This window comes from Halyomorpha halys, unplaced genomic scaffold (genome assembly GCF_000696795.3).
Source record: "Halyomorpha halys isolate HHAL.00 unplaced genomic scaffold, Hhal_1.1 Scaffold1145.1, whole genome shotgun sequence".
Lineage (NCBI taxonomy): Eukaryota > Metazoa > Arthropoda > Insecta > Hemiptera > Pentatomidae > Halyomorpha > Halyomorpha halys.
In genome coordinates this window covers 94,015-109,390 of record NW_027108389.1, presented here as the reverse complement: position 1 = coordinate 109,390, position 15,376 = coordinate 94,015, and the positions used below count along the sequence as shown (strand labels likewise).

General features: G+C 33.5%; 1 protein-coding gene across 1 annotated transcript in view; it reads right to left on the bottom strand.

Moving 5' to 3' along the window:
- The window catches only part of LOC106688513 (nose resistant to fluoxetine protein 6), a gene marked incomplete at both ends in the record, with an annotated part of 60,772 nt that overhangs the window by 32,899 nt on the left and 12,497 nt on the right, over nt 1–15,376 (bottom strand). The window contains 1 exon segment of the mRNA XM_014433008.3: nt 3,495–3,682. Coding sequence (XP_014288494.3) covers nt 3,495–3,682 — 188 coding nt within the window.

Here is a 15,376-nt window from a genome sequence, read left to right as displayed (position 1 = left end):
TGGTGCCCCGGATGAGGAATGAGTGAGACCACGAAACGGTCCAAAGCGACGAGAATAGCATCAGCGGTCAGGGATGAAACCAATTCTTAGTGGATGGCTTTGGTGGCCATAAACACGAATATACAGAAGTAGGCCTTGTCGATAGTAGCCTTCCGGCGCTGTGACGCTTTTATCATTAGAGGACCCGCTTAATTCATGCCAACCTGCAGAATAGCTCGATGACGCTCGGATCTGGAACCTGGGAGGTCAACCATGAGAGGGGTTTTCGGCTAGGCTCTTTGAATTCTACACTGTGTGCATCGATACGTCCTGCTCTTTATAATCTTCAGCGCTCTTGGTACCCAGGATGGACTCCTTCATAAAAAGCGCTTCAAAGTAGCCTACAAAAAAATCAGTGGTAAAGAGACTAAGAAATAAAATTACTAAGACTGATCAGTAGCGCTCCCCCCTACATCAGTAACAAGAACTTACACAAAGACTTACGAACTCCCTACGTACAAACAACCATTAAACCATTATATAAACGGTTTCACGAAGCACTTCCAACACACACTAACCCTCTAATTCAAGGACTATCAACACTAGACTTTTACGAAGGAGCTGGAATAGGGACCTCTTAAATTGATTTTTAAATTTCAATTTTAATGGAGAGGCATCATTGGATGACCTTAACCTTCATGCCTTCATGACATTTTATTATTATTATTATTATTTATTATTTTTTTTCTCTCTCTACATCTCATTCGCTGGTTGTAAAAATAATTTTACAGTTGTGAATAAACTAAATAAAGAAAAAAAAAGTTCCCTTTAGCAAAGGCGTTAATCTGTGATTGCGACTATGTACACTATGTTTGTGATATTACGTAATTTATTCTGTATTATTGTGTCATTAGGTGATGTTTAAAATTCCAAACACGTATCTAAATCCACAATTGAATCCATTATCTGCGAGACTTTTTTTTTTTTTATCTTCATAATGTTATTTTATAAATATTTTTAATTGTTAGAGAGTTATATCTTAGGTGCTATTTTTGCTTGTCGTGTTTAGTTTTGTTAATGGGATAAACAGGATGGGAAAATCGTTTCCGAATGTAGATAGTTTCTAATAGATCGGCTCCACAATAACATCAGAAAATGATTAACGAACTGAGATAGACCAGCATATAACAAGCGCAAACAGGGCCTTATTATTTTCTCAGGTGACAATGCCATGATAAGGCCAGCTCTGATATACGGCTGTGAGACCTGGGTCTAACGGGTACACTAGAAAGCAGAATCGAGAGATTTCGACGAAGAATCTTATGTACAATTACAAGAGCGGAATTAGAGTCTTTACCCATGTAGGAGACGAACTTACAGTGAACTTTTTGCCGATACCGCTCATTCAGAATCTCATAATATAAAGGCAAGGAGGTTAATATGGGAGGGACATGTTTCACGAAGTAATCCATCAGGACGCCTCTAAACAATGAATGCCAGTATTGTTAGCAAGAGACCAAGTAGGAGGCCAAAAACTAGAAGGATAGATAAAGATGATAAAGAGCTGGAAAGCAGTAACTCAAGATTTGCAGGCGTGGCCAAAGATCTACATTGTTTTTTGAGCCAACCGAAAAAAGAACGGAAAAAACCTATACGAAAGAGGTTTGTCCATGTCTTTGTATGTCTCGACACCGTATTTAACTCTGAAAATAATATTCAAGAAGACATAAAGCTTATAATCATTCTTGTCAATAGATGGAATTATGACCTATGTTACTGGGTGGGGGGAAGTCCGGCAAGTGGGCTTTGTAGTCGTTTTTGATAATCCCTGACGGCTATCTGAGTTGCCACCATGTACTAAGGTGCGAGTGTCAATACTCATTTTCGGGACCGCCGAAAAATGAAAAACTGCTCCAGGCGGGAATCGAACCCACAATGTTCCGAACCGAGCACCCTTGACCTGCACCCAAAACGGTCGTCACGTCCCTTATGACCTATGGTAGATCCACAACACTTCTACGATCTGTAAAATATGCATACAAATTATGAATTATTTGTGAAAAGTGATAAGTTTTACACTTTACTAATTTCAACCGAATGTGATCCAGCAAATACTCGAACCGTCTTAGGAATAAGGCACACGGAGACTGAGACATAACAGAGAATTAAAGGCTATCTTAGGAGAAGCTCACATTGTGAGTTATAATAATAGTACAAGAGCCTAAGAGGAGATAAAAGGCGTTTATTTCACCCCAATTTTTGATTACTTTAATGAAAACTATGTATAATTACTAGTCAAAATTAATGAATCTGCCAAGTATGTATATAAGGTTGGGGAAATAAAAAATTGCGGCTAATTCAAAACGTTAAAAAAATTAATTTTATCCTATTTATTTAATTATTTTTAGCCCTATATGTTTAAAAGTACAAACTAAACTAGACATCTAAGATATTGTCATATAAAGTAGAGCAAATATGTTACATCAGCCCTAATAGAGCTATTACTTTCAATAGTTTTCAAGATATAATTTTTAAGAAGCATTTCATAAAAAATACACTGACAAATCAGGAGTTATTGGATTTATTTTGATAATTCTATATCTCAAAAACCGTATGACACCTATATTCGCAGTAGTTTTAATAATATTTGCCAAAATAAATTGATTCATAGTTGTTCGAACAAAATTTCTCATGCAACTTTATATTCTTATCTGAATATTATAAAACCTACTACTCCTATGAAGATAGCTGTCATACATTACTTTATAGTAAATAGTAAACGCCTTATGGTCCCTGAGATATACTTTTTCAAAAATCAAACATTTTATCCGAACAACTATAAATTAACATTTTGAAAATTTATTTTGTCAAATAATATATATAATACTAACCCTATAAATATAAACGTCATACACTACTCAATGGTACATTGAACTAGCTTTAATTTGAGTACTAGTAAACATCTGCACGTCAAATAGTTTTTGAGATATAGATTTCTCAAAATAAATTCAAAACTACTGATTTTTTAGTACATTTTATGTATGAAATGTTTCATTCAAAAAAATTTTATCGCGGAAGTATTTAACGTAAATAGCTTTATTAGGGCTCATATTTTAGTTAATTTACTCTACTTTAAATGATGTTCTCTTATGTAATCCTAGTTTCCTTGGTAGTTTTAAAGGTACAGAGCTCCGAATGAAAAATTATTTTGTTTTTACGTTCTGAAACAGCCACCATTTCTATTCCCCCTACCTATACTTTGCAAACTCATCAATTTAGGGTAGTAATTCTATATAATTTTAATTAAAGTAATAAAAAAATGGTGTGAAATTACTGTCTCCCCCCCCCTCGGCTATGAAACATGCATCAAATAGAAAATAATTTACCCTGATTATTACTGCAGTTGTAATATTCTAATTCTGATAATACTTTTATATACCATATTACCGCTCAGAATGTATGTATCTTATGTGGTATACATCTTATTTAATTTATATAAATAAAAATACACTTACGGTAATAGTGTCGTTGGGGACATGGAAGTTGATCGAAACCAGGCAATGTTTACCATAGAAGGTGGGTCCATCAGTTCTGTTCAGGTCTTCTGGATTCACAGTGACTTTAACGCATTCATCGTACTGGCCCAAGTCAACCAGGTTACCTCGAAGAAGGCCAGACTGCAATTTGGTTGCAGAATCAATCACTACAATAAAATAATTTGATATTAATGACTCAATAATAATACATAAGACATAAGAGTATATTCAAGGATAAGAAAAAAACACATTAAGATACGTTAATTTGAATAAAATATATTAATAAGTTTATGGACTCAAAGTGGCGCAAACTAGTATCAAACGCATATAAAACTAAACTAACCTCTGTTTTTCGCCATTTAGACGTTATAATGACTGGTAAGGGAGCGCGGTAGCCACGGGATAAAGTGCGTGGCTACTAACTCCTTAGACCTGAGTTCGAATCCGGCTGGGTAGAAAATTGTTTTCCGTTACACTATAGCCATGAGACAACCCTGTGGGTTCTGGAGCCCTCCTGGGGTCCATTCAGCCTATTAAATTAGGTATCCTTAACTGGGTAAAAATCTGGCGGTCGAGCGTGATCCTGACCAAATCACCTCCTTGAACAACCGTTGGTTTCGTAACAGTACTTCTTTACAAAGTACTGAACCCCTGACCATCCATGGGTTGTAGCGGTATAGATTTTAATTTTTATTTAATGACTAGTAAACCTAAGGTCAATTGAATGCAGACCGCATATAATATATTTAAGTTTAACATCATTAACTTAATATATATCATAGTCTTAATACATAATTAATGACTAAATTAATAAGGATTCAACAATTGTAAACCGAGCAAATCACTCTAGATAAATTAGCTCAAATACGACTGTTAGTGTCTTACGGATCAGCCGAAACGTAACTGATAGATTTCGTTGTTTTAAGTCAGGCGGAATAGAGTAGAGGGAGGCATTGGCCAATTGTTGGTGTTAGAGCATCCAATGTTTGGTTGTATGTGGTTTTAAAATATCTTAAGAGTACCCTTAGAAAATTCTTTTCCACCGGCTGCAGGCGAAATGGGTTTCCGTTCTATTGGATCTCAAAGGACAAGGGGTAAAGAGCCAAGCTGCATAAACCTGGATCGGTGTCCTATAAACCCAAGTGGTGTCATGGAAACCGATGAGTAACTGGTCACATGTGCTGCTTTTGAGGGATTAAGGAAAAGGATTATGAGAACCACGTATCTGATTATATTGGTATGAGATATAGATTCGCAAAAGAAATCCACTAACTACTGATATTTCAGTACATTTTTGGTGAAATGCTGCTTTTTATAAAGCTATGTCTCGGGAACTATTGAACGTAAATAGCTCCATTGGGACTCATATTTTAGCACATTTAAGTCTATTTTAAATAATCTTCTCTTAGGTCTCCTACTGTCGTTGGTAGTTTTAAAGATATATTGCTCCGTGTGAAAAATTATTTTTTTCAAACGTTTTGAAACAGCTGCCATTTTTAATTCCACCTACCTATTCTTTGCAGTCGCATCAATTAAGACTAGTCATTATACATAGTTTTCATTAAAGTAATAAAAAATTGGTCTGAAATAATTGGCTCTTGTTCTAAAAGTATAAGGTATAGTTGGGGTTGATTACTGTACCAAAACCGTAAGATCTGACTGGGAATACCCAGACCCACAGGGGCCAGCCAGAGTTCAGAAAGGGTCCAAGTCCCAAACCACAAGGGAAGTGGTTACGTTGTTGTTCAAGGTACGAGGATCTATCGGAGTGGATAAAAACTATCAAATAAGTTCTATTTGCATAGACACTTTCTTCCAATGACAAAGTCCAAATCCTGGAGCTATCTTACTCTATAGGACGAGAGACGTCTCCCAATTCCTCTGCACCAGGCCCCGAAGGCTAAGAAAGTTATCTCTTCGGCATGCTCGCGGATCTGCAACTGTAGGATTCACTTGCGTGAGATTTTTTAAATATTTTTTTTCTTGAAATTTACAACTGTACATAATGATACATCCAGAACATTTGATGTAAGTTGATAAAGGAGTGATTCAGGAGTGTAGAGAAACTACCCATTAGTAGCACTCTAATGACGTTTTCCATTTGGCAGGGCTCGTGGCCATCCTATTTGGGCGATTCTGAGTTTTTGGCGGTCGCCATAATAAAAAGTAAATATCACTTGAAAATTAACGTTGAACAAGAAATGAAAGTCACCCTATCGAATTTTATTCTGAGATTTGAGAAGTTGTGTAGTAAACATCAAGCCTATCCATACCATTAACAATATTAATTATATAAATCATCAATGGACGCTCAATAAATTGTTTGTGAATTTAAATTTTTAAAATTTATTTTTCAACTAACCTAACGACACGGTGGTTGTCCAGTTTCAATATGGATATTACCGAAAGAGTTTAATTTAGATATTTTATATTATCTCAAGGAAAATAGTAAGTATCCGTTTTTAATTTTTCACTTTTTAATGGGTAATCGCTTTTGAAAAGGAAAGGTTATCAATTTTTCTAGAAAGTTAAAAATTTAGAAAAAAAAACTGATGTATTAAGGGCGCTGCAGAAAAAATCCGATTATTTAGGGAGCCCCAGCCTGGCAAAGATTGGGAACCTCTGGTGTAGAGGATACTACCTTGAGGTACACCAGCGGACTGAAAATAGAGGGATGAGTATTGTGTGAAATTAAAATGTTATACAGTTAAGTAATTTACGTAATAGTAAATCATTAAGGGAGTGGGAAAAGGAATAATGAAAAGTAAATAAGCGTCTATTCTAATTTAAAAAATAAACGAACATCAGTAAAAATGTATAATCATTAAAGTCATTAAGTTAGATTCATAGATGAATTTAATTACGCTTACTACGCTATTACGGTTTCGTCATTCTCAATGCCATCGGAACATTTGTTGGTATCCCTAACTTTTTCAGAGTTATTTTGTAATGATAGCATTCTTCAAAAAAAATGTTTGATAGTTGTATTAACATGACCTTTCGAACATTTAGTACATGAGCTTATCTCATTTTCTGTAATACCAACATGCTCGGGTGCCCAGACAAAGTTGTCTAATTTTATTCGTTTCAACATATATAAGATAGTTTATCTCAATAGGAATAGTAGTTTGTATGGAGTTTGATATTTATCAGAAAGATGATTTCACGATTTGAAAAAGCTTATAGTTTACGAAATACTATATCTCAGAAACTATTATATGTGCATATAGTCTATAAGGGCTCATTTTTAGAGAATTTACTCTGCTTTGAATGATGTTCTATAAAGAACTTTAGGTATGTAGGTAGATTTAGAAGGGAGCCCGGTGGCACCGTGGTATAGTACGATGCTACTAACTCCAAGGACCCGGGTTCGAATCCGGCAGGGCAGAAATTTTTTTTCCGTTACACTATAGCCATGAGTCAACCCTGTGGATTCTGGAGCACTCCTGGGGTCCAATCAGCCTCATAATGTGGATACCTTAATTGGGTTAAAAATCTGGCGGTCGAGCGTGAGTCTGACCAAATCACCTCCTTGTACAACCGTTGGTCTAGCAATAGTACTTCCATACAAAGTTATGAACCACTGACCCTTCATGGGTTGTAGCGGTACAGATTTTAATTTTTATTTTGGTTTAGAGATATGGAGCTCCAAATGAAAAATGAGCGAACATTTTGGATTTTCCGGAATAAATTAAACTGTATCCCGTGTATAATGTAGGTGAATACCGAACCATTTTCTGAATGGAAATTACTCAAAATTTTTTTTACTTGACAAAACTCAAAAAAATTTTCTGTCATCGGAACTGCCGCCACTTTTAGCATTTAAATTTTATTATTATTAAATTTAAAAAAAAATTAAAATAGTACTATAAACATTTTTTTTTCATAGGCGCTTGTAGTAATATGTTCTGCTTTATTTTTTTTTTTAATATCTTTTAAACTGAAAGGAATTATTAAAGGTGGGTAATACCAATCAACCTATATCTATATTTATAAATAGAGTTGTTTGATAAAGGATTTGATTTATTATCATTATGACGTAACAAAAGTAGATATCGATATAAACGTAGATATCGTTATAAAGGTAGATCTGAAAGCACCATTAAATGCGGAAAAAAAGGTTATATACATTTTTTTTTTTTTAAAGATTACCATTATGTTAACAGCTTTCTTATTATTTTCGGTCTGTCATGAAACGCGCCGACGAGGTATGGGCACTTCACTATTATTAATACCAATTGCGACATAATTCTAAGCAAACAATCGACTATTGAGATTAAGTTAAACAAATCAATCTATCGAGTCTATGTGTCTTATTCAATCTCTTGTGCATGACCTCAATCCTTGAATCTAGGATTATTGACAGTGGAAAATTTCTGGAAGTATCATAATCGTCTAATTAATAGGAACATTAATATTGAGGTATGATTATTTGAGATTTAAAAAAACAAAACATATTTATAATTATGAGAGATAGTTGACCGTGGATGATAAATGAGGAGAAGATGGTTGGGGGTGCGGTCAATGAAAAACACATATAAGTATGATTAACTTATTTTAATGTGCCGACGTTTCGGCTAGAGTTTCTAGTCTTCTTCAGGGCTAAAAACAAAACAAGATAACAACCACAGTAGGTATAGAAAAATAAAAAATATATATGAATAATTTTACAAAATAGAATTAATAAAATGAAGTGATGAGAGAAGCGGGAAAACAAATGTATAGGTAATTGAAAATTTACATAGGTAATTGAAAAAGCGGGTACAATAACTTACTTAAGGAAATGAAATAAAAATAAAGTTATATAATGCAAAGAAGTATGAATATATTAGTTATTATTAATTTATAAATATGAAAAGAAAATGAAAATTGAGAGGAAGAAAATATATGTAACAATAATAGATGATAAAGAGGCAAATTATAAGTATAGTGTACAAAACTTATAACGCGGGCAAGGAAAATGGATAAAAGTGGAGAAAATAAGGGGAAAGAGTAAAATAAAGAAAGGGGAAAAAAACAAAAAAGAGGAATAAAAATGGACCTGTTCGCTGGAAGGTCGAGCGCCTAATGGTGGCAGCGCAAATAGTGGTCAAACTTAGAATTAAAAAAGCCGTTACAGCAATGACTAAGTATTTTTTATAAAGAAAACGTTACGGGAGGGTGAAAATAAAAAATAAAAAGTAGAAAAAGAAAGCGTGTGAGAGGGTGATGACAAAAGGTGATAGGAAGAATTAAAAATATATATGAACCAACGAATTATCGAATAACGAAGTACCGGAAGATGAAGAGGAAACGTAATATAGGTGGGAGACAACAAATGTGTAAGAAAAGGTTTTAAAGATGAAATAATGCGTTCAAAAGTGGGCGGGAAAAAAATGCGAATTTATTAAAAAAAAAAAAAAAATGAAAGTTACTTTTTTAATAAATTAACTATTTGTGAATATGTTAATGATAAGTTGTTCTTATCGGTTTGGAAGTTGACGGAAGAAGGCTCTAATTGGATATAGAGGCTTTCAGAGATGAGCCTTTTGTCATGGTTATGAACAGTAGCGAGTACAGATGTTTTATCGAAATCGAAGGAATGATGAATGGTACGAATCGGTAATCATTATTCTAAGAAATTCCAGGTCTGGTCGGGTTTTAAACAAGGCAATTCTTTATCACCTATCTTATTTAATTTAGCACTAGAATACGTCATTAAAAGTGTGATGAATACTGAAAAGGGTTTAACTTTGGGTGGTAAAATACCGGTGTTTGGGTATGCAGATAATTTGGTATTATTGGGTGATGACAAAGAAACTATAGAACTAAATAAAACCACGCAAATAAACTCCTGTAAGGAACTAGGTCTTGAAATAAATACGAATAAAACAAAATATATGGTTAGCAGTAGAAACGCGAGAATTTTCGGTGATTTAGGTATAGGAGGAAATATATTTGAACTGCTAGTTAGGTTTAAGTAATTAGGTTCTGCGGTAACTAGAAAAAACGAAATTGATGAGGAAATAAAAGCTAGGTTGAAGGCAGGAAATGCTTGTTATTTTTCAATTTCGAAACTGCTTAGCTCGCGCCTTCTATCGAAAAACTTAAAAATTAGAATTTACAAAACTATTATCATTCCCACTATCCTTCATGGATGCGAGACCTGGCCTCTTACACTAAGTGATGAACAGCATCTTAAGGTTCCTAAAATAAAGTATTACGCAAAATATTCGGACCAAAAAAGGATAAATTAACAGGAGAATTTAGAAGATTACACAACGTTAAATTAAGGGACCTACACCCCGTAAATATAATTCAGGTTATAGCATTGCGGAGTATAAGATGGGCATGTAAGGTTGTGGATTAGTAACGAGCGAATCTCTAAACTGTTAATAAACACTAAGCCGACGGGTAAACGTCCGTGGGGTAGACTGAAACGTAGATGAGAGGATTGCGTTAAAACAGATTTAGTGGAATTGTGTTTGGAGGGGCAGCAATGGATGTATGCAGAGAGCGTTTGGTGGTATCGGCATCGAACCTTCGGTTTCGTTAGGCTTTTATTATTATTATTATTAGTTCTAGTTTAGGCAGGTTTTTAGATGTGTCTGGTAACATGGGATTTGGTCAGATTTAAAGCCGAAAAACCGCGATTGCTAGAGATCAAATTTTCGCGATCTAAAAAAAAAATGTGATAAAAAATCGTTTAGTAAAAGATAGTCTATAAAGCACCGAAATTCTGCAAAATTCAACTTTATATATTTTAATTTATAATGTCACTAAATGGAAAGCTTATCTAGCCTAGTTTTATTTTTAAAAAATTGTTAAAACTTGCCACTAAAAAATCAAACTGAAAACTGAAGAATCAAATCAGAAACACATCAGACGGAAATATGAAGAGTAACAGGAGGAGTGAGAACCCGTAGTTAAAAACAATAACAGTGAACATTGTTTGCAAAAATGAAGCTTATTCTTCAGAGAGTTTTATTCATTGTGAAGATCACTGATTACTATTATCCTAGGAACACACTACAAACTTTTGTGTACTAGCTCTATTGTTTACATCGAATTTGAGTCTTCACATGCTAAACAATACCTAGCTTCATCTCATATTTTTCTATTCTAGATTTTAAATTGCATTAGGTAAAAATGATAAAATAAACTTGAAATATTAAAGACAATTTTAGCACATCTGTATGTGTACTGATATGTAATAATTCTAATATGTAATAATCTTACGTGATTCTACACATCCGACATGATTCCATAATAAGTTATTAAGTGTGAGATATTTTTTTTAATATATTATAAATGTATAAAATAAGAAAAGGAAGATGGTCCGGGTGCGTCAAAGAAAAACTCAAATTGTGTTTAAACTATTTATATTGAGCCAACGTTTCGCCCCACGAGCACCGTTTTATCAGGGCTAAAAAAGACACATTTAATGATGTAAACATAAATGAAAAATTAAAAAGATGAAATAAGAATGATGAAAGGTTTTGCTGGAAGATTATCGATTGACCGTGTGTATAGATGAATGGAATGGTCCGGGTGCGGTCAAGAAAAAAAACTCAAATAGTAGATAATTATACTATTTTATTGAGCTAACGTTTCGCCCCACGTTGCAGGGCTTCGTTAGGGCTAAAAAAGATACAAACACTATAGTTACAAAAAAAAGTGTAAAATAACAGGGGTATATAATGTAAAAAAGTAAAAAGCTAAAGTAAAAAGTAAAAGTAAAAACCTAATGAAAGGTTTGTTTGTTTGTTTTTGTTTAGTGGTGCCAGAGTTCATTGGCCATCAACGCCATTTATATTTTATTTATTTTATTATTATTATATACTTTTTTCTTCCGTTCAATGTAATATATTTGTCAGTAAATGTTGTGATTTTAAAAACTAAAATACTAATTCTATTGTTTTATCATTGTCTCCAAGGGTTTTTGAGATATCTTTGTTTAGTCACATAGGAGTGGGTGAGCCTCGTGTGACCTATTCTCAGCCTAGTCAGTACAACCTCCTCTTTACGGCATTTGCAACCGGAAGTACCCCAGGGCTTGACATCCTTTTTATTAATTTTTAATTTGCTCATTGGGCATTCATTCCACAAAGATTGCCATTTATCTTTGACTTCCTTTCCAAGATGCCTGCTAATCTCTGACGGAGTTAATGGAAACAGAAATATAAACTGATAAAAAAAATATATATAAATTAAAGTACAAACTATGGGATGGAAAAAAAGGGGATAAGAATAAAATCAACGAAAATTTCAGACCAGAAGTAAGAGCGAAAGTGAACTGTTTTAAAAGGAAGGATAGAGAAGACTTTTTTTTTTTAGCAAAAAAATAGTTCGCTCTGCAACGTGGGACGAAACGTTGGCTCAACATAAATAATTTAATCACTATTTGAGTTTTCCTTTGACTGCACCCAGACTATATTCCTTTTCTAGTGTTATAACTGTTTTGAGTTCTAAGTTTGTATTCTAAATTTGTTTTTATTTGAAAACAGCATTATTGGATTAGTCATAATCTTATTTATTTTGGGTTAACAAATTTATGGTATTTACAAAATCAAGTATAGATTTCACAATTGAATTACATGCAATTTTCATCCAACTGTGATTCACAAGTTACTCTGGCGGTGAATCGATAACACTTGATGTATCAATTGGCCGTTTATCTCAAGCACTTGTACATAGATAACTTGAAGTGATTCTTTATATGCGTGCATTGATGGGTATAAATATATCGATTTTCAACATTGAAAGTAGCAGTTTTGTCATTAGGGCACTAAAAATGTTTCACATATTATATGAATGCAAAATATTATTAAATTTGAGGATTATTCCAAGTAAACCACAATGGTTCCTATTTGTCCCTCTATTTTCAGTCCGCTGATGAACCATCTAATCATAAGGTTAGTCCCATCCTCTACACCGTCTATGCAGTTGACATTCTAACCAATCCTAACTCTATCCTCACCAGGTATGCCATATAAAATGCCTCAAAAAAATTGAGGTGTAGATAGTTGACCGTAGATCGCTGATTGGAAAAGATGGTTGGGGGGTGCGGTCAGCAAAGAAAAACATAAATAAACAAAAAAAAATGTTTATTTATGCTATAAATAAATGTATTATGTTTCTCTTTACTGACCACACCCCCTGAACATCTCCAATCAATTATTCAATTTATTTGATAAAATTTTCACTTATCTTAACCGATATAGTGTTACATATCATATAAAAATGCATGGAATATCCAGTAAAATAATACCTATCCCATGTCTGTAGCTAAATTATGGAAGCTTCTGCAGCAATTTCAAAAAATGTTATTCCCCTGTTTTTTTGTTTTAAACCATTAATGAGGTCATAACAGCTCTGTAATTAAAAAATGAATGGACGTATTTTTCAATAACGTTTTCTAAATTCATGCCTAAACAACATTTGTGGAAAATTTGGAGAAAATTAGTCCAGAATTGTGTTCAGTTGACGTGGAATGACTCATAGGTATGGAAACTTACAGTCCTGATAACTATTGGCCTTGAGAGTGGCACTTTGTATTTTTTTTTTATTATAAACATTTATTTCTCAAATAATAGTTTATTAGAGTTCAAAAATATTTGAAGTTATCTGTTTGGGAAACAGACTCTCATACAGGCTGGCATTGTTTATTGATTATATTAGAAGAAGATAGGTACCGTATGAAGTCAATTCGAGGAAGATAGTCCAGGTGGCGGTCAATAAAGGTTTCAAAATAGTAAAAGACTACTATTTATTGTTAACCAACGTTTTGACCCACTTTGCAGGGCTTCGTTAGGGCTAAATGAGAAAAAGCGTTAAATTGTTTTTTGTATTCTTTTATACAGAAAACTATTAAAGAAGTAACAGTTAAATTTTTGTCTTTTAATTGTGTTTATAATTTGTAAAGCGTGACTAATTTAAATAAATCAAATTTTGTTTATATAATTAATTTATTCATATTTACAACTGTGTTAAAATATATAAAACCAGTAAATTTGATGCTAGTTATATAATGGCATGATACATTAATGTGGAGAATCTACGTATTGATGGAACTCCAATAATATTTCGAAAGGAGATCTCGAGGCCATCTTTTTTTCTTCAGACTTCTAGGAGGTTGGTTCATCAGGTAATGTAGGAGAAGCCATGTAAGAAACAAGCGAGTTTGGGTGGTTGGGAGGTTTATCATGGAAGGGTTGGTATCTTGTTATGGCCAAATTGGCAACGTATTGAACTTTGAGGTCCTGATGGAAGATTTGTTTTGTGATAAAGTAAGGAGCGTAAAGGATTTTATGAAGGATTTTGGACTGTAAGGGTTGGACACGTGAGGAATTCGATGGTTTAGTGGAGACCTAATGCTCAACTCCGTATGTCCAGATAGGCCTTATAGTCACGTAGATCAGTCTTTTGCAATGGATTGGAAGTTTAAACCGTTTGTCTAGTAAGTGTTGTAATAGTCGGAATCAACGTGCAGTTTCCTGTCTTTTTAGTCTTGTATGAGAATCCCAAGTTAATTGTTTGTCCAGTAGTTTTAAGTAACGGATCTGTTCGGCAGGAATAAGTGAGGTATTATTATTATTATTAAAGGATACTACAGGGGCAGGAAGTCATGGTTTTACGACAAAGGGAAAATAAGATTTGGAAGGATTTAATGAAATTTATTATAATTCTCCAGTTTTTACACCATTTCTTCAAGTGTAGTGATGTAAATACATTTTTTTAAATGAAGGTTCAAGAATCGAGATAAACGTCATTGATTAATAATTGCTCAAACAATTAATCATCGATAAATAGAATGGTAAAGTACCTTAGGTAAATTGAGTTCTATTCTTGGCATGCCAATTAAATGTCTCCAGTAGAGCTTGATTTCAAAATGGACTTAATTAGCTTTAGTAAATGAGGTCCTAATTTATAATTACGTATATGAATTAAGGATTGGTGTTGAGTTTATAGCAGTCACCCTCAGTTCTAGGTATAGGTTTTACTATTGTCATGTAGATTAGTAGTTTGTTGTCTGAAAGCTGAAATTGGACTTCAATGTTAGTCTAAATGTGTAAATAACTTTGTTTTCGAAAGAGTTATATTTGAAATACATCTTCCAAAAAAATGAAATAAATAGCTCTAAAATTGAGAATGTTATATTCTGAGACGTTTATTAATTGCTATCACAGCCTGATAAGCACCTGAGCTTGCAGATACCCGAAAAAAAAACTTATCTCATAAAAATAGCTTAACCTTTTTTGTTTTAAGTCGTAAAATAAATATTCAAACAAATTGTTAATTGCATATAAGTCCCATAAACAAATATTTTCTACTTCAAAAGTCTTATTACCTTGTTTTATTACTTAATACCAATGGCGTTGATATGAAAAGTGCCTTGTCTTGTCTAGTGATAGTAGACAGAGAAGGAATTAATTTTAATTTTAATTTCTTCTTTGTTTTAAATTGCACAATAGTCCAAATAAACTTTTTTGTTGCATTGATGTCTACTATCACTTTTTAAGTTCGCATATTTACGGAAAACCCTGTATAAGAAAATTCATTTTACGTTTTCTGTAGACTCCTCTCTTGAATGAAATTGTTGTTCCCTTTGGGCTTATAGTTGCGATTCTGTTCAAGTCCCGCTCTCCGAGGACCCGTTGGTATGCTGTATGTTTGGTTCTAGAAAAGGGTTAATTTATTATAAATATTATAACAAGGCCTATCTGGACATACGGAGTTGAGCTTTGGGGCTCCACTAAACCATCAAATTCCTCCAGAATCCAATCCTTCATGCTCCTTACTTTGTCACAAATCAAGTCATCCATCAGGACCTCAATATTCCATATGTTGCCGATTTGGCCAGAACCAGATACCGTTCCTTC